At 35.5% G+C, this 27,209-nt stretch overlaps 2 protein-coding genes across 12 annotated transcripts in view; one reads left to right on the forward strand and one right to left on the reverse strand.

Annotated features, from left to right (window-relative positions):
• Positions 1-22,889, forward strand: part of RMDN1 (regulator of microtubule dynamics 1) — a 43,599-nt gene extending 20,710 nt beyond the window's left edge. For 3 of the 10 annotated variants that reach the window (XM_067711945.1, XM_067711951.1, XM_067711950.1), the window contains exons 4-10: positions 231-390; positions 6,035-6,124; positions 10,036-10,091; positions 11,448-11,535; positions 12,998-13,028; positions 15,380-15,513; positions 15,950-16,074. In XM_067711945.1, coding sequence (XP_067568046.1) covers positions 231-390; positions 6,035-6,124; positions 10,036-10,091; positions 11,448-11,535; positions 12,998-13,028; positions 15,380-15,513; positions 15,950-16,000 — 610 coding nt within the window. In that variant the 3' untranslated portion in view covers positions 16,001-16,074. Of the gene's footprint in view, positions 1-230; positions 391-6,034; positions 6,125-10,035; positions 10,092-11,447; positions 11,536-12,997; positions 13,029-15,379; positions 15,514-15,949; positions 16,075-17,425 lie in introns of those variants that run through there. The other 7 variants (XM_067711947.1, XM_067711949.1, XM_067711946.1 and 4 more) reach the window with 7 other exon arrangements.
• The window catches only part of WWP1 (WW domain containing E3 ubiquitin protein ligase 1), a 112,333-nt gene continuing 107,501 nt past the window's right edge, over positions 22,378-27,209 (reverse strand). For both annotated transcript variants that reach the window (XM_067711936.1, XM_067711937.1), the window contains exon 25: positions 22,378-23,070. In XM_067711936.1, coding sequence (XP_067568037.1) covers positions 22,971-23,070 — 100 coding nt within the window. In that variant the 3' untranslated portion in view covers positions 22,378-22,970. The remainder of the gene's footprint in view (positions 23,071-27,209) is intronic.

A 27,209-nucleotide genomic window follows, 5' to 3' on the forward strand; every position in this document is an offset into this window, starting at 1 on the left:
ATTATAAGTTAATGTTTATGTATAATATTGGATATTTTATAGGAAATTTTGTCAAATACAGTTGTTGTATGGTAGAAAATAATAAATTTAACATGAAAAATGGATTTTGATATCATATTGCTCGCTGTATCCTCACTGACCTGAAAGACCGTATGTATTCATTAGTGATATGACCTTTAACAATTTTAAAATTGAGCTAAAATGGTTGTTTTATAATTATTTCAAATCAGTGAAGATGCAGAGTTACTGTGGCGTTTGGCACGGGCATCACGTGATATAGCTCAACTCAGTGGAACCTCAGAAGAGGAGAAAAAGCTCTTGGTGTATGAAGCCCTAGAGTATGCAAAAAGGGCACTAGAAAAAAATGAATCAAGTTTTGCAGCTCATAAGGTGAGGTGCTTACAGTACTGTAACTGTTACCATGTACTGAGAGCGACATTGGTCTGTACTTATCTATTGTCTCTAACTTACATAGGAAAGAAATAGTTCTCTTTTAAAGAAGTAGGGAAGAGGTTTATTTTTATAACATTTTTTTAAAAAAGAAGTAGTTCTTTGCATTCTTGAACATTTATTCTAAGTTCATTAGTATGTTTGATAAATTACTTTTGTGAAGGCTTATTTTTAAACCAAAGTGTTAGTAGTTTCATGAATTACCTCTGTCTTTATTTCTAGTAGTACAAACACTGGACAAACGTTTTCTCTTTTTCCTCACATTATATTTGTTTTATGTGGAGGTAGGAGTATAGCAGCTGGACAGCTGAGATCTAGTATAACTTTTTACATGTAACTCCACTAGCTTCTGGATTTCCTGACTGGTTTAGAATGTTATTCAGTGGATACTGTGGGGAGACTAGGGGACATTATTGGTATTTTGGATTAGGACATCACTTTATCATAGTAGACTGTCCTCAGTGGAGCCCCCAAGTCATTGTGACAACCAAATTCTGTCTCCATGCATTTCCAGATGCTCCCTTTAGGGGATGGTTCTGTCTCCCCCCCACCCCCCACTTCCACCACTACTTGTTCATATTAAGGATTAAACATACAGACCCTTTAAATTTGCTGAGACTTGTTTTATGGCCCAGAATATGGTCCATATTTGTAAATGTTCTTTTTGCACATGAAAAGAATATTTATTCAGCTGTTGTCATTCAGGTCAAGTTGGTTGATAGTGATAGTGGTGTTTGAATCTTCTATATCCTTACTGATTTTCTGTCTACTTCTATAAATTATTCACAGAGGGATGCTGAAATCTCCAAGTATAATTGTAAATTTATCTGTTTCTATTTGCACTTTTCTTAGTTTTTGCACCATGTATTTTAAAGTGCTGTTATTAGGACTATAAACATTTAGCATTGTTATATTTTCTTGATGTGTTGACCTCTTTATCATTGTAAAATGATCTTCTTTATCTCTAGAAATATTCTTGGTTTTATAGTCTACCTTGTCTGATATTAATGTAACCACTCTTGTTTTCTTTTGATTGTTAGCATGTTACATCCTTTTCTGTCCTTTTATTTGTGCCTTTATATTTAACATATACTTCTTGTAAGGAGATGCTAATTCTTTCTTTTATTTTTACTTGTTTTATATTCTTCACATTATATAAAATTCACCATTGCAATGTATACACTTCAGTGGTTTGTAGCATATTTTACTATGTTGTTCAACCTTCACCACTATCTAATTCCGGAACACGTCAATTACCCCCAAAACAAACCCCATATCTATAACCAGTTAGTCCCAGTTGTCTCCTGCTCCTGTCCCCTGGCAAGCACTGAGCTACTTTCTGTCTCTTTTAATTTGCCTATTCTGAACATTTCATGTAAATGAAATCATACAGTATGTGGCCTTTGTGTGTCTGGCTTCTTTCACTTAGCCATGGATGAACAGCGTTCATCCATGCTGAGTATATGACAGTACTTCATTCCTTTTTATGGCTGAATGATACTCCATTGTATGGAAATACCATTTTTGTTTATTCATTTATCAGCTGATGGGCATTTGGGTTTGTTTCCACTTTTTGGCTATTATGAATAATGCTACTATAAATAATTCCGTACAAGTTTTTGTGTGAACACCTGCTTTTATTTATTTTTTTAATTGAGGTAAATTCACATAACATAAAAGTAACCATTTTATACATTTCACATTCTTATACCATTGGCATTTATACATTTACAGTGTTATGCAATAGTTACCTCTCTCTAGTTCCAAAACATTTTCATCACCTCAAAAGGAAACCCTCTACCCATTAAACAGTCACTCTCTATTCCCTCTTATTCCCAGCTCCTGACAACCACTAATCTGCTTTCTGTCCCTATGGCTTTACCTACTCTGGATATTTCACAGAAGTGGAATCATACAATATGGGATAATTTGTGTCTGACATCTTTCACTTGTTTTTGAAGTCCATTCACCTTGCAGCATTTATCAGTACTTTATTCTTTTTTATGGATGAATAATATTTCATTGTATACCACATTTTGTTTATCCATTCATTAGTTGATGGACATTTATTTCCACATTTGGCTATTGCTTATAGTGTAGCTATCAACATTCGTGCACAAGTATTTGTTTAAATATCTGTTTTAAATTATTTTGAGTATATACCTAGTAGTGGAATTACTGGTTCATGTGGTCATTCTATGTAATTCTTTTTGAGGAACTGTCAAATTATTTTCCAAAGTAGCTGTACCATTTTACATTGCCACGAGCAGTGTATGAGGGTTCCAGTTTTTCCACATCCTTGCCAACACTTGTTATTGTTCATTTTAAAAAATTATAGCCATCTTAGCAGATGTGAAGTGGTATCTCATCATGGTTTTGATTTGCATTTTCCTAATGAATAGTGATATTGAACATCTTTTCATATACTTATCGGACGTTTGTATATATTCCTTGGAGAAAATGTCTATTTAAATTCTTTGCCCATTTTTATTTATTTATTTTTTTGCAGTACACGGGCCTCTCACTGTTGTGGCCTCTCCTGTTGCGGAGCACAGGCTCCGGACGCGCAGGCTCAGTGGCCATGGCTCATGGGCCTAGCCACTCCGCAGCATGTGGGATCTTCCCAGACCAGGGCACGAACCTGTGTCCCCTGCATCGGCAGGCGGACTCTCAACCACTGCGCCACCAGGGAAGCCCTTTGCCCATTTTTAAACTTGTCTTTTTATTGTTGAATTGTAAGAGAATATTTTCTGTATACTAGTCCCTTGTTAGATATATGACTTGCAAATATTTTCTCCCATCCTGTGGCTTGTCTTTTCACTTTCTTAATAGTGTTCTTTGCAAAAGGTTTTAATTTTGATAAGGTCCAATATATTTATTGTTCTTTGATTGCTTGTGCTTTTGATGTCATATCTAAAAAACTTGCCCAATCCAGTGTTACAGACGTTTTCACCTATGTTTCTTTCTAAGAGTTTTATATTTTTTAGTTCTTACATTTAGGTCTTTGGTACATTTGGACTTAACTTTTATGCATGGTGAGAGGTAGGAGTCCAAATTCATTCTTTGGCATGTATATATCCAGTTGTCCTACTACCATTTGTTGAAAAGATTATTCTTTCTCCACTGAACGGTCTTGGCATCCTTGATGAAAATCAGTTCAACATAAATGTATGGGGGTTTTTTTTGTTGTTTTTTTTGTTTTTTTTTTGTGGTGCACGGGCCTCTCACCGCTGTGGCCTCTCCCGTTGCAGAGCACAGGCTCCGGACACGCAGGCTCAGCGGCCATGGCTCACGGGCCCAGCCGCTCTGTGGCACGTGGGATCCTCCCGGACCAGGGCACAATCCCGTGTCCCCTGCATCGGCAGGCGGACCCTCAACCACTGCGCCACCAGGGAAGCCCTGTATGGGTATATTTTTGAGCTCTCAGTTCTATTCCATTGGTCAGTGTGTATCCTTTTGCTAGTACCACAATGTCTTGATTACTATTGCTTGGTAGTAAGTTTTGAAACAAGGAAGTGTGAGTCCTCCAACTTTGTTCTTCTTTTGTTTTGACTTTCTTTGACTATTCTCAGTCCCTTGAATTTCCGTATGAACTTTAGGATCAGCTTGTAAAGTTCTGCAAAGATGCCAGTTGGATTTTTCAAAGAGATTTCATTGAATTTGTAGATCAATTTGGGGACTATCACCATCTTAACGATATCTTCCAATCCATGAACTTATGCATTCTTTCCCTTTGTTTAGGTCTTTTTCCTTCATCAGTGTAATTTTTCAGCGTCAAGGAACTGTCAAAGAGGATCTTCAAAGCAGCAGGAAAGAAGGCAGGACTAGAGTAGCATTTAATTTGGAGGGCTTTTTTGTTGTTGTTGTTTTCCTTACAACTGATATTCCTAGATCTTTGTGAGCTCTTGATTTCCAAACCTTTTGGGTGGTTCTTTTCTCAGCCTTGGATAGTCCCTTCATATGCAAGCGATGATCTTTACTCAGCTGAAAAGGGTGACCCTCTGCAGTTCTTCATCTGGAGTTCTAGCTCCGGTCAGCTGTTTCTTCTACAGTATTCTGCTCTGTGAACTCCAGACACCTGGGCTTCCCCAGACTCCCAGTTCCATCTCTTCAAAGCAGAGACACTGCTTGGCCTATTTTGCCTCCCTGGGCTTCAACCTAGAAATTTCTCCAGGGCAGCCATAGGGCTCATCTCATTTGTTTCTCGTCTGTGAGATGTCACTGTGTCTGATGTGTATAATATCTTGAGAGTCTTTATTTCTTATATTTTGTCTGCTTATTTTAGCTTTTCAGGCAAGAAGGTAGGTATAGTATCTATTACCCCTTCTTGGCTAGATTATCTGTTATAAAAGAAAAGTTTTCTTTAAAAATAATGTAAACTTATTACAGAAAATAGACATTTTGGAAATTGAAAAAAGTACCAATATGGAAATAAAAATCACCCATGATCACAGCTTCTACCATCAGCTCTTGCTAGTATGATCATTAATTAACAGTCCTATGTAGTAACTAAATGCCAATCTAAGCAGAATGTTTAGGATTCATCCATAAGTTTGTGTTTGCTTTGATACAGATGATAGTTAAATGCATAAGAGAAGGTGATTTTATCTAGAGCCCTGATAAGTGGGAAGAGATCAGAGCACCAAATTTGAAACCCTGTATGACACCTCTAGTCATCTGAATTTGGGCAGCTGGGTGACTGTCAATGGAGATTAAATGAGCATAGTCAGTGTGGGTTTTAAATTATACTCTTTTATTTTCAATAAAAATATCAAGATACAAAAGATTTTGGTGGAGAATAGATTTAAACAGAAGTTTAAGTATTAACGTTTTTATGGTTAGAATTATTAAAATTTCACAGATATAAGCACAAACAAAAAGAAATGGTGCGTGTTTATAAGAAACTATTGTATCTCACAGAACCCAAAGGCAAGATGCATTTAGGCTTCAGGAGAAACTGGCTCAATTGCTCTGAGGCTTCATTGTCTTTCCTCTTTGCTGTTATCTGCAAATCTTTTTTTACTTTAGTTTTTTTCTCATCCTCAGTTTTGTGACTTTCCACAGCATCTGGGTTTATGAAGCTTGGATATTTTGGTTTTGGTTCTTAGGGAAGAAACTCAGATTATCTCAGTTTGGGTCTGTATCCAGCTATGGGTATGGGGACAAGGTCACAACTGACAAATGTGGCTGTTATTACTATAACAATGCAGGTGTGGGAGAAGCAGCAGCTCCAATAAAATAGGATAAGAAAATAAAATGATAATTATTAAATTGCACATTTCTCTAAATTTATATTCATACCATAAATATGAATTGTTATCTCCCCATTGTGTTGGTAACTTTCTTAGAGATTCACTACCCTCTGCCTTGTATTATAGTTCTCTAAAAACATGTCCAAGTTCCTTGAGAGCCATGTCTACTTTTTCTTGTATATTCCAGTATATTTAATACAATTTTTGTCCTCTGCTTTTTGTTAAATGACTACTGAGGAATAAATATCAATAGTTACTCAGTTTTACCTTGTATTGAATGGAATACTATTGAGTATTATTATTCTTACTCCTTTTTTTCCTTCTATTTTTAGTGGTATGCAATCTGTATTAGCGATGTTGGAGATTATGAAGGAATCAGGGCTAAAATTGCAAATGCCTACAAGATCAAGGAGCATTTTGAGGTACTGATGAACTTTAAAAGTCATTAGTTTTCTGAATTGATTTCTGTTTCACTTATCTCTTGCTGTATAGCAAACCACCTAAAACTTAGTGGCCTAAAACAATGACTATTTCTCACAGTTCTGTGGATTAACTGTGCACAGTGGTGCTTCTGTTCTGCTTGTGTGGCTGAGGTCATTTAGAGGGCTACATTCACCTGGACCCTCAGCTGGGACGGGAATATAGAAGATGCACTCTCATCTACAACAGTTTCTCTCTACTTTTCTTCTCATCATTTAGTAGTGTAGCCCAAGCTTCTTTATAGCATGGTAGCTGGCTTCCAAGAGTGAGCATTCCAAGGGAAAATTTCCATTGTGCAAACTTTTATCAAGCATGTTTGCATCACGCTTGGTAATAACCTGTCGACCTAAACAAGTAACGTGGCCAAGACTAGAGAATGTGGGAGAGGCTTATACAAAGTCCTGAGTGCCAGGAGGTATAGTCTCATCTAACAATCTAATATAATTGACATACCACTCCCAAAGGTAATAGTAGTGTATATGATTATGATCTCTGTGTGTGTTTTAATATTTCCCCCAAAGTTAATTTACTTATTTATAGTAAGCTCTTCCTTAGGTGCCAGAAATTCTCCAGGAGTTTGTATATTTCATGATGTGCATACACACTATTCCATTGTCCAAAAACAAACAACAAAAAAACTGCAGCTAAAAAACTGCAGTGTCTGTCTTTCTTTCTTTCTTTCTTTCTTTTCTTTTTCTTTCTTTTTCTTTCTTTCTTTCTTTCTTTCTTTCTTTCTTTCTTTCTTTCTTTCTTTCTTTCTTTCTTTCTTTCTTTCTTTCTTTCTCTCTTTCTCTTTCTCTCTCACTCTTTCTCTCTCTCTCTCTCCCTCTCTCTCTCTCTCTCTTTTTGGCTGGGTTGGGTCTTTGTTGCCATGCACAGGGTTTCTCTAGCTGCAGCAAGTGGGGGCTACTCTTTGTTGCGGTGTGTGGGTTTCTTATTGTGGTAGCTTCTCTCTGTTGTGGAGCACGGGCTGTAGGTACACAGGCTTCAGTAGTTGTGGCACATGGGCTCAGTAGTTGTGGCTAGCGGGCTCTAGAGCGCAGGCTCAGTAGTTGGGGCGCATGGGCTTAGTTGCTCCGCGGCATGTGGGATCTTCCCGGACCAGGGCTCGAACCCGTGTCCCCCGCATCGGCATTTGGATTCTTAACCATTGCACCACCAGGGAAGTCCCTGTCTTTTGATATTATAGACCATCTCAAAAACACACAGGAAGAGAAAGTGATGAAAACAAACATATTTATCATTATAGTCTCAATTCCTAGTTAATGTAATGACTAGTGGAAAAGAACATTGGACTAGGAGTCAGGAGACCTAGCTTCTTATTTGGGCATCAGTAGTGTATATATATACACAAACACACAAACACACATATATACGTATATATTGATACACATACATATATATTTCAATTTAATAACATACATTTTTCACGTTTTAAGACCTTTGAAATCAGATTGCATTATATATAATCAGTGGTATCTTATAATTGGCAGTGCTTTTTTCTTAGTGGTATATAAAATAATGATGTGTCATAACGTTTATGGTATCTTAGATTCAGTGAAATATAGTAATTTACTTAGTGTCATTAGATAAATCATTTAAATTACTTGTACCTTGGGATGTAGAAATACCTGACAGATAACTTCCAATGTGAATAATGAAATGCTGCAGAAAATATATAATGTATACTTTAAAGAAACAGTGAAGGCTATAGATTATTTAAAAATAACTAATGTTTTTCATAAGTTTTCAAATGAGTATGTGTTATTTAAAAATGACAGTGTTAAGTATTTACATGCTAAAAGATCATTTATACTACTTCTATTCAGATTCCATTATTACATCTAAAGTCATAAGGAATTATTATCTTTGCATTGTTTTTGAAGATGTTTAAACTAATGGCAGAAAGAATTACAAAAGAAAAGGTTTGCTTGAGAGTAGCCCCTCTCAATCCATCCCAAAAGAAAATTAAACTGTAATGCCCCAAGGCATCGATTGTATATGATGAATTAACTTCTCTTCCTTGCATCAAAATGGACTAGCTCTGTACCATTCTTGGTAGAATGGAAAATGTAGTTACTCATATAATTTTTTGTAGGGCTTAATTTTCTAGTGGAACGCTGATTGGGAAAGGTTGCTTTGAATATAAGTTGTATAACTTTAAAATATATTTTGCCATGTAAATCATATCTATTTATAGAAAAGTAAAAATTAGGTCAGTGCTGATTCTTACCCATATTGTTGATAACAGGATTTCTGCTAAGTCATACTTGATTAGCCTTATTTAAGCTATTATCTCTTCCATTACTAACATTATGATCAGTGGTGGTAATAAAGAGTCTGAAACTTATGAAAGGTAAAAATAATGATGATCCTGATGATAGAAAATATTACTGTGTTAAGCACCTCCTGTTACTTGTTCATTTAATTTTCACCACAACCCTATAAGGTAGGTGTACTGCTTTCTTGATCCTATGCAAGAGCAAACTCAGGCATGGAAAGAATATAGAACTTGCCAAGGTCAAAAAGTAAGAAGTCATTGAGCTGTGATTTAAAGCTTGGTGGTCTGGCTTCAGAACCACTCTGGTAACCAGTACAGATATTTGAAAATGTGTATCTCACACATTATCAACTGAAAGTGAAAATATGTGTCTATAGAAAAGCATAAGCTAGGGAGTCCTAATTTTTTTAAAACTTTCTTTATCATTAGTAGGATTAACATTAATCTATGAGATTTCCTGAGTGGTTTTCAACAAAATAATGTAAAAGGAGTCATTTCTTTAAAGTTATTCTGTAGTTTATGCTTTACATTAGTTCACATAGGACTTTCACATAGTAAATAGAAATTAGGGAGACTTTTATCAATATATTTTATATTATACATAATTAATAAATTCTGTGAACAAGTAGTATTTATTTTTCCTTTGTTAAGTGTAGATGGGGAAGTTAAACAAAATTTGCACATAGGAAGAGACTTTCTAAAATTATTTTGTATTTTGTTCTTTTAACAAAGAATACTTTTACTCAATAGTGATACAGGATTTGCCAAAAACGAACTTTCTTATTTATTTTTCCTTTAATCTAGAAGAAATATTGAGAGCTATAGATTATTAGTTTTCAAAATTAGATTTGTTTACAGATTTTGTATTTTCTTCATCTTGATAAATCCTATCATTTTCTGAATCTTTTTTTTATTTTTTAAAAATTTTATTTATTTTATTATTTTTGGCTGTGCTGGGTCTTTGTTGCTGCACACGGGCTTTCTCTAGTTGTGGTGAACGGGGTGCTACTCTTCGTTGCAGTGCACGGGCTTCTCATTGCGGTGGCTTCGTTGCAGAGCATGGGCTCTAGGCACGTGGGCTCAGTAGTTGTGATGCATGGGCTCAGTAGTTGTGGCGCATGGGCTTACTTGCTCCGGCGGCATGTGGGATCTTCCCGGACCAGGGATTGAACCTGTGTCGCCTGCATTGGCAGGAAGAATCTTAACCACTGGACCACCAGGGAAGTCCCTCTGAATCTTATAAAATAGTAACCTTAGTATAAGGCATTGATAGTGTACTGAAATAAATTTAATTAAAAAATTAGGAGGGATGCAAGAGGGAGGGGTTAGGGGGATATATGTATACATATATGATTCACTTTGTTATACAACAGAAACTAACACAACACTGTAAAGCAATTATACTCCAATAAAGGTGTTAAAAAAAATTAGGAAAAAAGTTGCTGTTGATTATCAGAAAAATTGAAATGCAGAGTTGCAATTGTTTTTAATCATGGTTTCTTCAGCAAACATAGTAAAGTACTTATTGGTGTTTAGGAAACAAATATGATTCATTTTCTCATTTCTTGTTAGAAAGCAATTGAACTCAACCCTAAAGATGCTACCGCAATTCACCTTATGGGTATTTGGTAAGAAAATTTCTTTAAATAAATATTTCAGTGGTTTTTAGTATGATCTTATTTTGTAGTATGTATACATATCTTGTTTGGTAGTATATAAAAAAGCAAAATATAAAATGTTTAAAAATATTATTTGGCAGTCAAGAGTGTTTAATCCATTATATTAACTAGCAGTTGTACTGGTTATTTAGTGTTTAGTATTTAGAAATAACTAAATTTGATTGTGATCTTGTTAAACATTGTTATTCAGATCATTTAGAAACGTACTAAGACTAAAAAGGCATTGAAACTTTTCATTAGACCTTTAAATTCCTTTTTTTGGGAAAGACTATTCTTATTTACCAGACTAAATGGAATTGGATTAATCTAACTATAGTAATACACTAGGATGCCCTAAGAGGGTCTTGGTATCTTCAAGGTGTGTCAAATACAGTCTGATTCATCTGAGGTATAATATAATCTGACTTTCAGTATCTTTCCATTTTTATGTAAGCTTTGTTCAGAGCACATCATTATTTTGCTGGTATGAGCGTAAACCAATGTGTTAAATGCTTACTGTTTTGAGAGTCTTTCTTGAGACAGGTTTGCCACTGTTTTCTTTGGGTGTAGTCTACAGAGCTGAGTATTTATTGTCTTCTATGAGGGGTAACAGTGCAAAGTCCCATATCAAACTCTTTTAAAAGAGAAGTAAATATCCTTCAGGATAAAGGACACATTCAACTAAGAAAACACTTACTGAGAATTAATGACAGTTGAGGGACAGTCAGTAATTAAGATGCTGGCAAGCAAACATGAATGAAATAGTTTCATCCTCAAGGAGTTCAGACCTTAATCAAAGATCCAACACTTTTTTTCCTACTTATTTCAGAAAATTGTCAAGAGCTTTGGATGGTAAATATTTGCCACACCCTTTCAAATATGTAGACTTTAAATTGTTGGTTGCCATTGTTATTTAGGTATATCATGTTTAGTTTTGTTATTTTTTTTAATTCCTCTGAGTTAATTTTTATGTAAAAATATAGGGGTAACGATTCTATTTCATTTAGTTATTGTAAGGAGTAGATGAGAGAATCACTTAGCTCAGCACTTGGCACAAAGTGAGCACTCAAAAGGTGAATGATGTACTGTATTATCATTACTGTTATAAATATTACTTACTATTTATACTGTCACAGTATACACTGTAATTGATGGATCAACATAAATCAGTCCCTAGATAATTCAGTATAAATATTAACCTACTGGATATTATGGAAAGTACAGACTGTTTAAACATATAATAGAAGATTCCTTTTATATCTGTTAAGATGCTTAGTTCTCTTTAAGAACTAATTTGAATGTACGTGTCATTTTATTTCCCCATAGGTGTTACACATTTGCTGAAATGCCTTGGTATCAAAGAAGAATTGCTGAAATGCTGTTTGCAACTCCTCCTAGTTCCACCTATGAGGAGGTAGTGTGATGTCCTTTGTTAAGTTAGTACTGATTTCTTAACTGCTCTGTCACTCTACAGTGTCCACACATCTGGAGTTCTGATCAGTGAGGGACTTGAGCAGGTTTCTAATGATCCAGTGCAACTATCTTATCAGAAAGCCTTATTAATAATTATTATCTGTGACTGGTGAGTGTTTTTTTTTCCGTTTTAGGTGAGTGGCTGATAATTCTGGTATATTGTCAGCTAAAATAACCCATGGCTAAAATCTACCTTCATTTTCTGCTTGAAATCTATACCACATAAAAATCATAAAATAGAACAAGAAATATAGCATTTGCTTCTTAGCATGTTTTAGGTACACATTCCGTAAGATAAGAGTCATTTACCTGGACATTAAAACATGTGTTTGTATTGATAAATGAAAAGTAATTATAACTTTTTTTTCACAGCAGGTTTGAAAGGCTCATGGTCTCTCATATTTCCAAGGCCTTTTGCTTCTCCTGTTAAAAATAAAATTTGAAAGGGATTTCTAGGCAAATATTTTGGGTTTACTCATCACAAAATTTTCAGAGTAAGGAAGCAGACAGTTGAAAAAGTTGTTCCAATACTTGTATCATAATGTTTTCTGTGAAGCTATAGCGCAGAATTTGATGCAAAGAATATTTAGTTGTATAGTTAGAACAGAGTTGGGAAATATTTGTTATTAAAAAGAATGTGCATTCTAAGAAAAAAAGACACGATCAGCAGGGAGTTTCTGACTGACCTTAAAATTTTATACAGGAATTTCAGTAATAAAGGACTTAAAAAATTCATTGGCACGACTTATGTATCACTGAATAAACTCAGCTTTTGATTTTATCTAGTTTTTATTGGTAGTCCCTGTTATGATTTAAGAAGAGAAAGGTCAAAGTATCTGAGTTGCACACGATAATGTTCTTTCCTCTCTGCATGTGATGCCAGTTTGGTATGAGTTCTAAGTAGTAGTCAAGTTATTACTAGAAATGGTCCACATAATTGTAATCCGTATTCTGATGATTTAATAGTGTTATGGTCAATTTTGCTATATTAACCTCTCACTGTTGATGAATTGACCATTATTATTATTTTTTAGCATCTTTATTGGAGTATAATTGCTTTACAATGGTATGTTAGTTTCTCCTTTATAACAAAGTGAATCAGCTATACATATACATATGTCCCTGTATCTCCTCCCTCTTGCATCTCCCTCCCACCCTCCCTATCCCACCCCTCTAGGTGGTCACAAAGCACCGAGCTGATCTCCCTGTGTTATGTGGCTGCTTCCCATTAGCTGTCTATTCTACATTTGGGACCATTATTTTAAGATTTTTTTTAAGATGTTTTAATTTACTTCCTGTCTTATATTTAATATAGGAATAGATCTTTTGAGAAAATGCTTTATTTTAAATTGACTCTGTTTTAATACTTTTCATTAAGTTTGGGTTTTTTGTCTTTTTAACAGGCCTTAGGCTACTTTCACAGGGCAGAGCAAGGTAACAAATTTTTTATTTCACATACTAATATACTTAAAATTGTATGAATGCTTCACATATAATAGGAATTTTTTAAACAGAAATAAGTTATTCTGATATACTTCATAAACTTCTTTTTGAGCTAGACATTATCAAATAATTTTTAAAGTCCTTATTTAGTAAAGATCACCTGAGTAAGAAATAGACTGCTACTGAATTTAGAGCTGTAATTCTGGAATGGTCCTTCATTTGATGTAATTCAACCTTCCTTTTTGAGAGGAGGCTTTGACAGATTAACTGTTTATGTAAGATCACACAGCTAATCAGAGGCATTTATTTTCATTTAAAGTTTTTATTATTTTTTAATTGAAGTATAATTGACATATAACATTGTATTAGCTTCGTGTATTAGCTTTGTATGCCTTGCGAAACGATCACAACACCAAATTTAGTTAACGCCTGTCACCTTACATATAGTTACAGAAAAATAGTTTTTTAAGATGGACTCTCTCAGCAAATTTCAGATGGCACTGAAATGAGAACTCTCTGGTTTTAAAACAGGCCAGTTTTTGTTCTATTGTAGATACTGTCTTTTGTGACAAAGAGTTTCCTGCACTCTTACTTTGAAGAAATAGCCAGCCTAGAGAACATCAGCCTATCCTAAGATTATCCTTCCTAATATTAATAGGAGAAACTAGAGAAGTAAGGGACATAAGCCTTTGTTACCAAGTACACCCCCCCAAAAAAAAACATTGCAAATATATTCCTATAAAACTTAATCAGAAGAAAATTAAAGACAATTTATTAAATTTTAGAGCCTACTCATATGGACTTGTTCAAATGTTTTCATGATAGCAAAGCACTTTTTAAAACGCATTTCTTCTAAAGAAAGAATTTTGTCTGAATTTTAACTCTATCTGTAATACATTAATTCTGATTTACTGTTACTACCTTCCATTGATATCCTCTCAAGATGGTAGTTTTACTATCATGGATATGATCTGGGAATGCAGTTTCCTCAGAGACTTAGAAGTGTAATTGCAAAGTTAAAATAGGGCCTTAGAGGTTTAAGGAGTCGGGTTGTTGAAAAAAACATGGTCATACTCTTGTGGAACTAAAATAATCCTTGGTAATTCCAGTCATCCTCCAGGTTTTACCTTCAAGGTCACTTCCTCTAGGGGGGGCCCTTTCCTTATTATGGCCTATGTCTGGTTTAGAAGCTCCTCCTATGCTTTTAGTACCTTTTACTTCCTCCATCATGGCCCTTATCACTACATAGTATGAATATTTGTTTACATGTCTAAAACTAAATTCAGGGAAGATGGGGACTCTGTCTTCTTGCTCACAATTGAATCCTCATTGCTTAGCACATAATGCTTGGCAAATTTGCTGAATAAGTAGACGAATGAATGAAGGAATGAATTTACTTAACTCCAAGGAAACTTTAAGCACATCAACATGGCATCTCACAAATATGTTCACATTAAAGAAATAAAACAATTTTGGGTTAAGGGGCAAATGGAGTTAATCATAAATTATATCCAGGAAGAATTATGCTTTGAATATAGAAGTGTCCCAGGTTGACAGGAGGAAACTGTATAAAGAATTAATGAAGTTAGTGAGACAGTCCCATGCTTTCATTCATAGGCTTTTTGTTCACATTTTTTCTTCAGCCAAGAATCCTGCTAAAATTCTGTTCAGCCTCCACGTTAGCCCAGGTGTAACCTCTTAGTTAGTTGCTTTTTCTTTGGTTTCTCATAGCACTTTAAAATTTGTACACCTATCAAAGCATTCCTTTTATTCCTTTATTACATTTAGTTGTGCTCATGCTTGTCTGTCCTTTTCATTATAAATTCCAAAAGAGCAGAGACTTTGTTTATCTGTGCTTAAACACAGCCCACATTCAGTAAAGGTTGACCAAATGTGTGTGTGTATACACACATACACATATCATCATGATTTCATTTACTCATTCAGCAAATGTATATTGAGTACAGTTCTAGGCACTGTTCTAGGCACTTCGGATGCAGGGAGCAAAAGAGATGATAAAAAGAAACCCCTTATCCTTCTGGAGCTTATATTCTATCAGGACCCTGTTTTCCATCTATTAAATAGAGTACCAATTTTATAAAATTGCTGTGAAAATGAGAAATGTGTGTAATATAGTGCCTGGCACATAGACGACAATAAATGGTAATTATAAAATTTTTTGAGATATGTATAGTTGAACAAAAGAGAATTCTAATTAGCCTAATCATTTATTGACCACACAAGTATATTACTGGAATTTAGATGAAAAAAATTAAGCCTTTAAAAATAAGAGCAATACTATTTCATATGAGATAAATTTAAATTGTTTTTCTTATGTACAGTGGATCCAAACTTCTACAGCAAAAACTTGCTCCTTCTAGGAAAGACATATTTGAAGCTACACAACAAAAAGCTTGCTGCTTTCTGGCTATCAAAAGCCAAGGACTATGCAGCGCACACAGAGGAGGATAAACAGGTAAAACATCTCCAATAAAGTAAGGCAGATAGGTTTCCACTGAGGCACATTAAGTAAAGGTGAATCAAGAACTTCTTTAAAAACGTAATTGTCCAAATGCGTATTGTTAAATAACAGTGTTTATTTCAAATGTGTATAGCAAATATTTAGTTACTATCAACAAACATGTATGAATTACTTGCTGCAATATAGAATTATTCCTGTTTGACATATATATAGCAGATAGAAAAAGATTTCTAAAACATGAAAGGCAAGGGACATGTACTAATGTGGACGAGTTCTCTAAGAGTGTCATCTCTTGAGTTCTCTAAGAAATTTTATTCTTACAGTGTGCTATCCTGGTTTTTTGGAAATTCTTAGAAACTACTTTATAAACTTGTTTCACAAGTTGATCTCTGTGCTGTACTGTTTTATAATATGTATTCTTCCATTTTAGATACAGACAGAAGCTGCTCAGTTGCTTACAGGTTTCAGTGACAAGAACTGAGAATTTTTCAGTGAAATATCTAAGAAGCAGTGCCTTTTCATCAAATTATAAAGATAATAAATACATTAACCATACTGTTCTATGGCTGTTTTCTCAGTTCTTTTAATGTCAGGACCATTTAACAAATTAAATATACAAAATTCTAGACTTCTTCACAAATAACAAGGCAAAAGAAATAATTGCTATAAGAGTGGTAGAGAGATATCCATGGCTTAGAGGCTGAGATTATTGTGCACCTGAGACACCAGCAATACAAAGGGTATGAATTGGATCACATCAGGATGGGAGATCAAGAAAAGAAAGCTCGGGCTTCCCTGGTGGCGCAGTGGTTGGGAGTCCGCCTGCTGATGCAGGGAACATGGGTTCGTGCCCCGGTCTGGGAAGATCCCACATGCCGCGGAGCGGCTGGGCTCGTGAGCCATGGCCAATGAGCCTGCGCGTCCGCAGCCTGTGCTCTGCAACGGGAGAGGCCACAACAGTGAGAGGTCTGCGTACCACAAAAAAAAAAAAAAGAAGAAAAGAAAGCTCTGTGGAAGAGGTGACATAGGGGAGTGCATTTTCTAGCTGGATTGATTCAAAGCTGAGATCTTGCAGAGAAGGTACAGTGAATGTTAGGATGATGAGAGTTCTTGGTATAAAGTAGTTAAATGATATATCTTGGAGCCAACCTGCATAAGGAAATAAGTCATGAGAGGACTGAAAATGGAGTGGTTTCTTTTTTAAAATGTGAGGTAGTCTTACAAGTGGTTTGATTTTATCACTAGGCGAGCTCAAATTCTATTCCCTAATGGGGTGAAAGGATCACAGAACTCAAGGGGGAAATGGAAATTAAGATGTTTTAAATAGGCAGGACAGTGATACTGGGGATGCCACCACTACAAAAATCTTGTTTTGTAAAAAGTAGTATCTTGAATGCCACCTATAGAAATCTGAGAGTGTATGTGTAGGTGGATTTTTCTCAAAGGGAAAACACAGGTAATGTTGTGGGTATGTGCTGTTTCAGTTTATCATGTATATTTTCAAACAGAAGGGAAAACTGAAAATATTGGACTCTTATAAACCCATCTCTGGTTCAGCAACTGCTAATCTTTTGCTATATTTTACTTATGTGTGATATTCTTATTTATATATATTTCTAAACGTTTAAAGTTAATAGCAGACATATTTCATCCCTAAATACTTCAGCATTCATCATCTCAGAATAAGGACATCCTTCTAAATAAATACAAGTCCATATCACAACTAGAATGTTAACAGTAATTCTTTATCATCATCTAATATCCAACCATATTCAAATATCCTCAAATGTCCCAAAATGTCTTACACTTTTAAAAACCAAGATTCAAAGATCATAGATTGCATTTAATTTTCTGCCTTAGTTTTTTTAAAGCTAGAACAGTAACCCCATCTTTTTTTTTCTCACAGCATTGACTTTTTGAAGGGGCCAGTCCAATTGTCTTATAGATTGTCCCTCATTCCAGAATGGCCTTACTGACAGCACTTAAGGAAACACTGTTCCGGGCTTCCCTGGTGGCGCAGTGGTCGAGAATGCAGGGGACGCGGGTTCACGCCCTGGTCTGGGAAGATCCCACGTGCTGCGGAGCGGCTGGGCCCGTGAGCCACGGCCGCTGAGCCTGCGCGTCTGGAGCCTGTGCTCCGCAACGGGAGAGGCCGCAGCAGAGAGGCCCGCATACCACCAAAAAAAAAAAAAAAAGTGTTCCATCTTATTTTCAGGGACTCAAGTTAATTATATGTATATTAGATCTTTGCCTTTTGTATTTATCACTTCTCTAATTTTTCTTTTACCTCTCAGTTTCATTTTCTTGGCTTCTTTCATTTCTATCTTCCATGTCCCTTATTTTTTTTATGTTTTCTTCCTTAGATACTGTTTGTCTTCACTTCTGAGATGTTTTTGTCTTTTTCTTCAATTTTTTTTTCCTGATTGACTTCAGTTAACAGGCATTTCACATCCTCATGTTGTTTGTCCAGTTTTGAATTTCTAATTTGGATTTTTTCGTGTCTGCAGTTATTTATTTATATTTAATTCATACTAGTATATTGTGCTTAAGAATTTTACTGTTTTCTCTGTGTTGAGCATTTTCATCTGAAATTTCCTCATTTTCAGTTTTCACTTTATTTAGAGTGACTTTGAATGTTATTTTTTGGAGGTGTGACTTTTTGTGTGTGCTGAGTTACCAGCAACACCAGGTTATCAAATGGGGGAGGTAAGGGGTTTGGATTAGTTCAGTAATAAATATCCTGTACTACACAGTTTTTGTAAAATAAGGTATCTATCTTTCAGTAGTAAAGCCTTTTATGGAGGGGAGGCTCTGTCTTTGATATTATATAGGGCTTTAAAAAAATTTTTTTGCTTTGAAATATAGATTCATAAGAAGTTGTCAAAAAATAGTACACAGAGAGGTCCTGTGTATCCGTCCCTCAGTTTGCCTCAGTGGTAACGTAACTATGGTACAATATCAAAACCAGGAAACTGTACAGTCCACAGACCTTATTCAGATTTTACCACTTTTAAGTGATCTCACTTGTATGTGTGTTCTGTGCAGTTTTGTCACCTGTAAATTTTTGTAACTGCCACAATCAAGATACAGAACTGTTCCATCACAAAAATTCTTAGTGCTATGCCTTTATAGTCAAACCCATTCCCTGCCATCATCCCTAAGTCTGACAACCACTTATCTGTTCTCTATAATTTTGTTATTTCAAGAACATTATATAAATGGATCATACAGAATGTGACCTTTTGGGATTGAATTTTTTCATTCAGCATAACTCCTTTTTGAGAAGCATCTAAATTCAGTCAGTAGTTCCTTTTTATTGTTGATTATATTTCATTGTATGGGTGTACCAGTTTATTTAACTATCCACCTTAGGCCATTTAAGCTGTTTCCAGTCTGGCTGCTATGAACTTAAGGCTGATATAACTATATCAACAAATTTTAATCTCTGTGGGATAAACATCCAGAAGTGTGGTTGCTGGGTCTTTTATAGAGCTGCTATCTTTTTTCTCTCTTTACAATGCAATAGCTGCCTTCTCCAAAACGTGGTACTTTCCCAAGATTCTGATTATGTGTGCTTCCTCAACCTCTTTCTTTTGAGTTCCCAGGAGTCTGATTTACCAGTTCTCACACTGGTTCTTCGCATTTCTCCACTCAGGGTGGGATCTACTACTTCCGGGAATGAACCCTGAGACCCCATTATATTCTCCTTCCTGTGCAGTCCCTACTTGACTTGGTTCTTGAGTGTTCCAGAGCTGACTGCTAGTTTGAGATGCCTTTTTCTCCACATACATGTAAACAGAAGTTTGTAGTTTTCTGTCTTTTAAACATACTACAGACATGGGCTGTGGGTGATTATAACTGCCTCTTATGCATCTGTTTCCTTTTAAGAATGAGAGAAGAAATCTGATTTGGAATGTGGCTGTTATCCTACTATAATCTGAAAGCTCTCAATTAACTCCTTGTTACCAGAAATTTTCCTATCTGAGTGTTTAATCATAGACTGTGGAACAGCTGTGGACTTTGTAAAAATGACTTCTCTCAGACTCACTTTTTAAAATAAACATAATTACAAGGAGCAAACAAAACAACAAAAAACAATAACCTAATGGAATTGTGAGGATTAAAGAACATGTATTTACCATGAGTATCGGTAAATATTTAAAAATGCTATTATCATCTGATTGTGTTCTCCTTGGTCAAGACTGGGGAGAGAAAATTTGGAATTTAGGAGATGCCTCTTTTGTTCCAATTTCAGTATACGTGCTGCCAAAGTGAGGCCCTTTTGGACTTTTACTCTTTGTTGATTGGGGGGTGGTTTCCCCTTTTATTTTTTTGTTGTATTCATGTGGTGTTCACTATACAACCTGTTTGGACTGTACCTGGGCATTACTGGGAAGAAAAAATAGGAGGGGTTGATTACTTTGGCAAGGGCCATGAAGTTTATTTAACGAATGTCCTGTTCTGGCCCATTGCACTGCCCTGTATGTTTCTCTGTCTTGTGACTGAAGAGTATACACTAGGTACAAAGGAACCTCATTAAGGTAAAGGCTCCTCTGATGAGGTCTGGGCTTTTCCCTTGAGAGACAGACCAAATCCCCAGTAGACTTCAAGTTTGGCTTTTAAGTTCAGTGGACTTATAAAAGAACCTTTATTGTCTCATCTGCCTATTTCAACCGGAGATGATTTCTGTTCGACTTCTGTAATGCCCACTAGAGGATCTTAGGTTCAGCCAAATATTAAGACTCAAAAAGCCCACAGTAGGCTTCATCTGGCCCCAATTTACTCAGAAGGACAGAAACCATAGCTCACCCAGCAGGTCAGTGTCAGGCCTCCTTACATTCAAAAGATGACCTTACAGCAGCAGTCTGTGTAGCAGCATATCCATGCAGCTCCCAGGAGTATCATCTCCCCAGGTGACAGCGCAGGAATCTCAAAGGGAAATACAGTTACAAGTTTCCACATTCTGGGAAGTCCACAGCTATGGTTTCGTATTAAGTGCCTGGAGTTTTCCCAGTCCAGATGCAACACACCAGTCGGGCCATTTTAAACAGAAGCAGCATTGCCTGACATTGTTGGCCCATACCACCCTATCTAGTTTTGAGAACTGGAAAAGCTAGGTGGTTGACCTAAGGCTGGAGGGCAAAGAGTTTTGTTAACCCTTTTGACTTTAACTGCCCTGGAAGTACTAAAAACAAAAACACCACTTGTAGCTTCTTTTCCTGTAAGACAAACAACTAATCTGATTGCTGAAACTGTTGTGCCTGTGACCCACTGACTGGGCTGTTTAGTGGTGGTGGTGGTGGGTAGTGGCACTGAAATGAAGTGACAGTATAAACCTGTTTCTGAGCCTCCCTCGTTTGCTGATTTCCTCATGAAGTGTCTGTGTTCAGGCACAGTGAGCCCTGCACTTCTAATTTCTCTGCCTGGCCCAGCACAGGACAGGGATGGGAAGGGGGGGAAAAAACAAGTCTCAGGTTTCTCTCACTGACACTGAGTAGGTATATCAAGACAATAAATCCTGCCTATAGGTCTGGATTTCTACAATTAATATGAAAGATAGAAGGACCTGATAAGTTCTCCAAACCAGCCTTCTCCAGAAAGCTGGTTTGGTCTCTCCGTAGGCTCTGTGTAGCCTCATCTGTTGTATGGTAATTTCTTACCTTAAGTGAGAAGGGGGGATGGGCACCCTGAAAGCTTCCTGTCTTCATTCCAATGTGCTACATGATGTTCTCTCATGCCTCTACTGAATGACAGTAACTTCTGTCAGCAAACTTCATCAGCTGTGGTACTTTCATGGTATAATTTAAGCAGCCCTTTTGAAGACTAGTCACCCTCTATTGCATAGTCTGTTCTGTACATTAGTTTTCTTGTTTTTTGTTTGTTTTTTATTCATTAGGCATGAAAATAACTAGAACATTAATAGTGAGGATTTGGGAAAAGAGTCTATTCAAGCGAGGGGATCACGGACTTTATTTCATCTTTACTGTGGATTCTGAATAAAAATGCAGAAGACCATCTAAATTAATATGTAGAAAAATAAAATTTTGGCAAAACAAAAACTGTTTAGGGAAGTTAAATTGTATACTAGTATCTTCTGTATGTACTTAGTAGTGAAATATGTTACAGGTAGCATTCTAAGACGTCAGTTCCATGGTTGTAAAAAAAAAATTTTAAGTTAATGAAATTTACAGTACATACTGAAATAATGCTACAAGTGGAAATTTAAATTTTTATATTAATAGGGAAGCCCAGCTTGCTAAAGCAGCATTAATATTCACATCAGATTTTAACTTGTTATACATTTTTGTAGTTCAGTAAATGTCCTTGATAATGAAAAACAAAAAGTGTTATTGGAACAAAAATAGTAATCTATGTAAAAAGGAGGGGGGAGACCAAAATATTTTTTATAAGCTTATTCAGATACATGGAATTTTCATGAATTTAAGAGGAATGAAGATATGCAAACAGTAACAGAAAATCAGTAGACTTGAGTTTTCAAATGCTTATGTAAGTCTTCAATCCATCTGGTTTTATGAAACCAAAACTTGGAACACAAACAAAAGCAGAAAAGTTCACATTACCTTTTTATATGTTCCTAAGTATCAAATTGCATCAATTTATTATGAATTTAAAGAACATCACATATTTTAAAACTAAAGTACAGAAGTGCCTGATTCTTTTTAATTCCACAAATACCTAGCATCCCAAAGTAACATGTAAACAAACCTCTATGCTACTCAGTGAATTCTCTCCAATTTCTAGAATAAACTAAATGGTAGTAGATCTAGTATATGACTTTCATGTAAGTTACGGTTTCATTCATGACTCTGACTATATTAGAGATGTAGCAAAGAGGGAAAATTTTCAACTACTGTATTTATTTAAAACAAACTGACAGGTTCAAGCACCCATCTTAAGAAAAGCCAGCAGCATTTTTTAACATATTCAAAGTAAGATTTTGGCCTAAGCCCTTAATACCTTCCTGAACAGCCATGCAACAAAACACCCTCAAGAGGTGTTACAAAGGGAAAAAAAACATGGAGTAATTTGTACTTCTTCCCCTGGATAACAGAAACAAGGTAAAGCAAATCCAGATTATTTTTGAACGAACGGCTGTCATGTTTAATACACTCTGAGCTCTATAAAACTAGAGCCACTATCATATATGCTTATATAGATATATACTTATTTTTAATAAAGTCTCTTCCTTGCTTCAACTTCAAAATTTAAGGATGATTTTTTTCCTAGTCAGTCACTTCAAGGGAACAATAAATAAAGTAGAAAAGGATGAACTGTTTTGCATATTTCTGTGGAAGAACGGAAAACATTTATACTTTGAGGGGTTCAGAAAATTCACTGTACAGAATGAACAGCTTATATACACTATCTGTGCAACTTTTCTTGGCTGGGGTATTTAAATGCAAGAGCTCCTCCAAGACAAGAAGCCACATTCATTCTTGTCCAAATCCCTCTGTCTCTTCTATTGCAAAAAGAAGTTTTTCCTTTAGTTGTTCATAACTCTTATATGGTGGTAGATCCAAGCGATTAAAACTGAACAAAAACAAAAACAAAATCAGATGTGTTTTCAATAAAACAAACTCTGAAAAGACTTCTAATACAATATTCTTTTAAAGCACATTTGAAAAACTAACTGGAAGAATGTAAAAATTTTGCCAGAAGTATTCTAACACACAATTTACTACTTTATTATTATTTACTGATTTATTACTTAACAAATATAATATTAAATATACAAATTTTCTTACAGCAGTCAATTCAAATTTAAGACCTAGTCACAAAAATATTTTAACGTTTCCCAGAGAAAGCTAGAATTAAAAATAATAATTGTAGCAATATGGATAAAACTGCTGGAATTTTTTTTAAAGAAGCACTAATTTTTCTCTTTTCTATACTATTATTGTTACATTGTGTCATGAGTCCCCCTAACTTCTCTTGGGTTAAAGAGTCCATTTCTTTCACTCACCCACCAATTCATTCATCAGTTATTTATTGAGAATCTTTAATATATCAGGTATTTTTCCAGGAGCTGGTGATACAATGATGAAAAAGTAAAGTGCTTGTCCTCACTGAACTTACATTCTAGGGTGGAGACAGTCAATAACCAAATATATATTTTTGTCTTTTCAAATAATCTCATCATATGTATAACCGTTTCTAAAATAATATGCTTACAGTCTTGCTAGACTCAAAGGATTCCCTGCTGGGATTAACTGATGAAATGTAGAAAATATTGAAAATGCTTAAAACATCAATGTATTGTTTTACAATTTACAAAGGTGTGAAATAACATTTAATTTTTTTAAGATACAGCACTGAGTAGCTGGGTTAAGATTCAGGAGTTTTGGATTTTGGTCCCCACTATTAGTGTCTAGTGAAATAGCTCTGAGAAGTCAAAACCTTTCTGTACTTTCATTTTCTCATGTGGAAGGTTTCTATAGATTATCCAGTTCCCTTCTACTACTCCTACCAGTTATCTGCCCTTATAAGAGTCAGGAAACCTGTAAATCAAGAAAGAGCCTTTTGAAACAAGGCAGCCAATTAAAATGGTGTTCTTCTCAGACCATGTTATTCTGTTTGAAAAGTTGTTAATTTAACAGTAACAGTTAAGAGGACTATATATCTTCCCATTGTGTGCCCCCTCCCCACCCCCACCTTTAAACTATGCCTCAAGGTACAGTCTGATTCTGAGCTGAGGTCAGGAAAAATTTTTTCAATAGAGCCCTATACTAACCAGTCACCTGCCTCTGTCAAACTGTCATTCTATTTACTAAATATCCCCCATCTTTTCCCTCCTGATCATTTCTATTGCTACTATATTCTCCTATATATACTTCCCCATCATCTTTTATCTAGACCATCAGTATTTCCTGCCTACTGATCTTGCATCCTTTTTTTTTTTTTAACTTCTTCACAACCTATATAGCCTTATATCATTGCCAGGGGTACTTTCTTAAAAAGACATGATGGTTTAAAAAACCTCTGCTGCTTCTAATGACTAAGGATGGGGAAGTGGGCAAGGAAGCCTATGCTGTTTGGTATAGCCCCTATCAACTTATTTAATGTTCTCCAAGCATACCACACACTTTTCTGTTCTATGACCATGCTCTTATGGCTCTCCTATGTTCTGGAATACCCTTTTCTGCCTATAAAAATATTATTAAGAATCAGTCCAAATGCTACAACTTCCTCCAAGAATTCTCCTTGAACATGTTATACAGACTTAATAATTCCCCTCTCCATAAGCTTTTTTTTTTTTTTTCAGAAGGACGAAGTAAAAATTTTATTTTTCACATGTGAGGACCTAGCAAATGCTGTAAATTCTTGGATTTGGTGAAAATTAAAACATTATACACAAACTATGGTCATGTTTATCCATGTATATAATATGGAAGGTGAATATATGTAGAGAGTTGGCATTTGTAATACATAAGCTTTTTTTACTTCTGTTTTAGCATTTACTTTACTCTGTATTATGACTGTTTTTTTTCCATTAGATTCCAAAACCCACAAGGGCAGAGTCATCTCTACTCTCCTAACACAGATCCATTCTGTATACAGTAGACATTTCGTAAATGTTGAGTTGAACCACATAAGAAAATGTATTACTTTAAAACATCCAAAACAGGGTTCTGTTTTAAGACATCAGCCATTATGTTTTGTGCTGGCTTACAAAAGGACAAAGACATACTAAAATCTATTCATCTTTTATTGAGTACTTACTATGTGAATATCAGAATGCTATTTTAAGTTTTATTTTAGCTTTTGTTCTAGTTTCAGCTTTGAGTAAAGTTTGCTACTTCTATTTTCTTATATATAAAAAGGGAAGACATCAATACTTTTCTCATGGACTCTAAGGGAACAGTACTCTATTGGCTTGCTATACACTGTATATAGCCTGCAGCACCCCTGCCCTGAAAGCTGCCACCTCACTAAGCAAAGCACTGGGGATGAAAGCAGTAGGACCCAATCTGAGAATAATCAGGAATGCTTCCACCATAGATTATGGCACTGCTTACTTACCTCAGTCACTACCGAAGACTCAAGTCTTTCTGGGTCATCTATTTTCATCTAAATTCTCATCCCAAAACTGATCAACCATATTTCCCCTGATCTGAATTAAATCCCCACCTGTGTCAGACCTTTCCAATCCATTCTTTTGGACTTATATTTTATGATTTGCAGGCTTCTATAGTCTTAACAACTCCTCTCTTGCCTTAACTGAAATCCAGCTAGTCTGAAATATTCTATTTCCTCTGCAGCCAGTAAACAAACTTTCCTCCTCTGAGGCAAACACAGTCTGGCTATGCAGCCTTCTTTCTGCACTTTTTGCTATCACCTGCTGACCATGTTCCTTCACTCAGTGAAATCTCTGGCACCTTCTTCATAGTCCTCTCATTCACATGGGTGACATGCAATGCCACAGCCTCTCAATTCTTGCCCTTCCTCAGTGACCTGTTCCTCTACTTCAGTATCATACCTTGAACCTTGTCATCACCAGTAAAGGAAGTTACTAATTAAAACACTCTATTCTCTGATTATCTGTCTTTCCCAACTTATTTCAATTAAAATGCCAACCTTTCTCACCATCCTATCTTGTCCTCAGACTCTTCCTATCTTCACTTTTTACTTAAGCCACAGCCCATCATTATAATTACTTTAGAGGTCATGGTCCATCATTATAATCACTACCTTGCAAATATTTTAAAACCCTCTCTCTCCTTTTTGAACTTACTCAAACTCAAACCCTGAATGAATACAACCTTCTACTTTCTCATTCCTTGTACCTTAACAGTTGAAAATTACTGCAGGGAAAATCTGACAACTTAGGTAGATTATTGTCACTTTAGATGAACTAGTAGATCCAAGTGGACAATCTAATGTTATCCAGCATTCTCAGCCATATTTCTACTCTATGACAGCTCTCCTTTCTTTCTCCTCAAGTCTTTCCTTTCTTCACTGTTAGCCAGTGACCTCAACCTTATACTCTGAGAAAACAAACCAACGGTGGATTAAACTCTATTCTTTCACAAAATCTAAAATCTATCTATAGTTTACATCCAACTTTCCTTCCTCTTCTGTTACAACAGAGGAAATGTTCTTGTTTTTATAAAAGGCGAATTCCTTAACTCACACTCAAGATCCCAATTCTTTTCATCTTTCTTAAAGAATTTTCTTCTTTGGTTATATGAACTCTCTGTCCCTGCCTCAACAATCTCTCCTCTATTGGATTCACCAATTTAATCTAACCTGGTGTTCTCAAATGTTCTTGGTCACAGGATCCCTTTTCACATCTAAAAATACTGAGAAACCCAAAGAGCTTTTGTTTATGTGAATTATAGCTGTTGATATTTACCATATTATAAGTTAAAGCAAATTTTAAAAGTAATTTACTTTGAAATAAAAGTAAAATTTTTATGAAAAAAACTTTTCAAAAAAGTAGTGAAAAGAGTGACCTTGTTTCATATTTTTGCAAATCATTTTAATATCTGGCTATTTTAATAGAAGACATCTGGATTCTGATACCTATGTGAGCATTTATTCTGTGGGACTATATTGTTTTAGATTAAGCATACGAAAACTGTCCCCATACAGACATGCAGTTAGAAAACAGAGATGTACTCAAGTCATTTTTTTCAGATAATTGTGGATATTATTCTTTGATAGCATAC

The sequence above is a fragment of the Pseudorca crassidens genome, chromosome 17 (assembly GCF_039906515.1).
Source record: "Pseudorca crassidens isolate mPseCra1 chromosome 17, mPseCra1.hap1, whole genome shotgun sequence".
NCBI lineage: Eukaryota > Metazoa > Chordata > Mammalia > Artiodactyla > Delphinidae > Pseudorca > Pseudorca crassidens.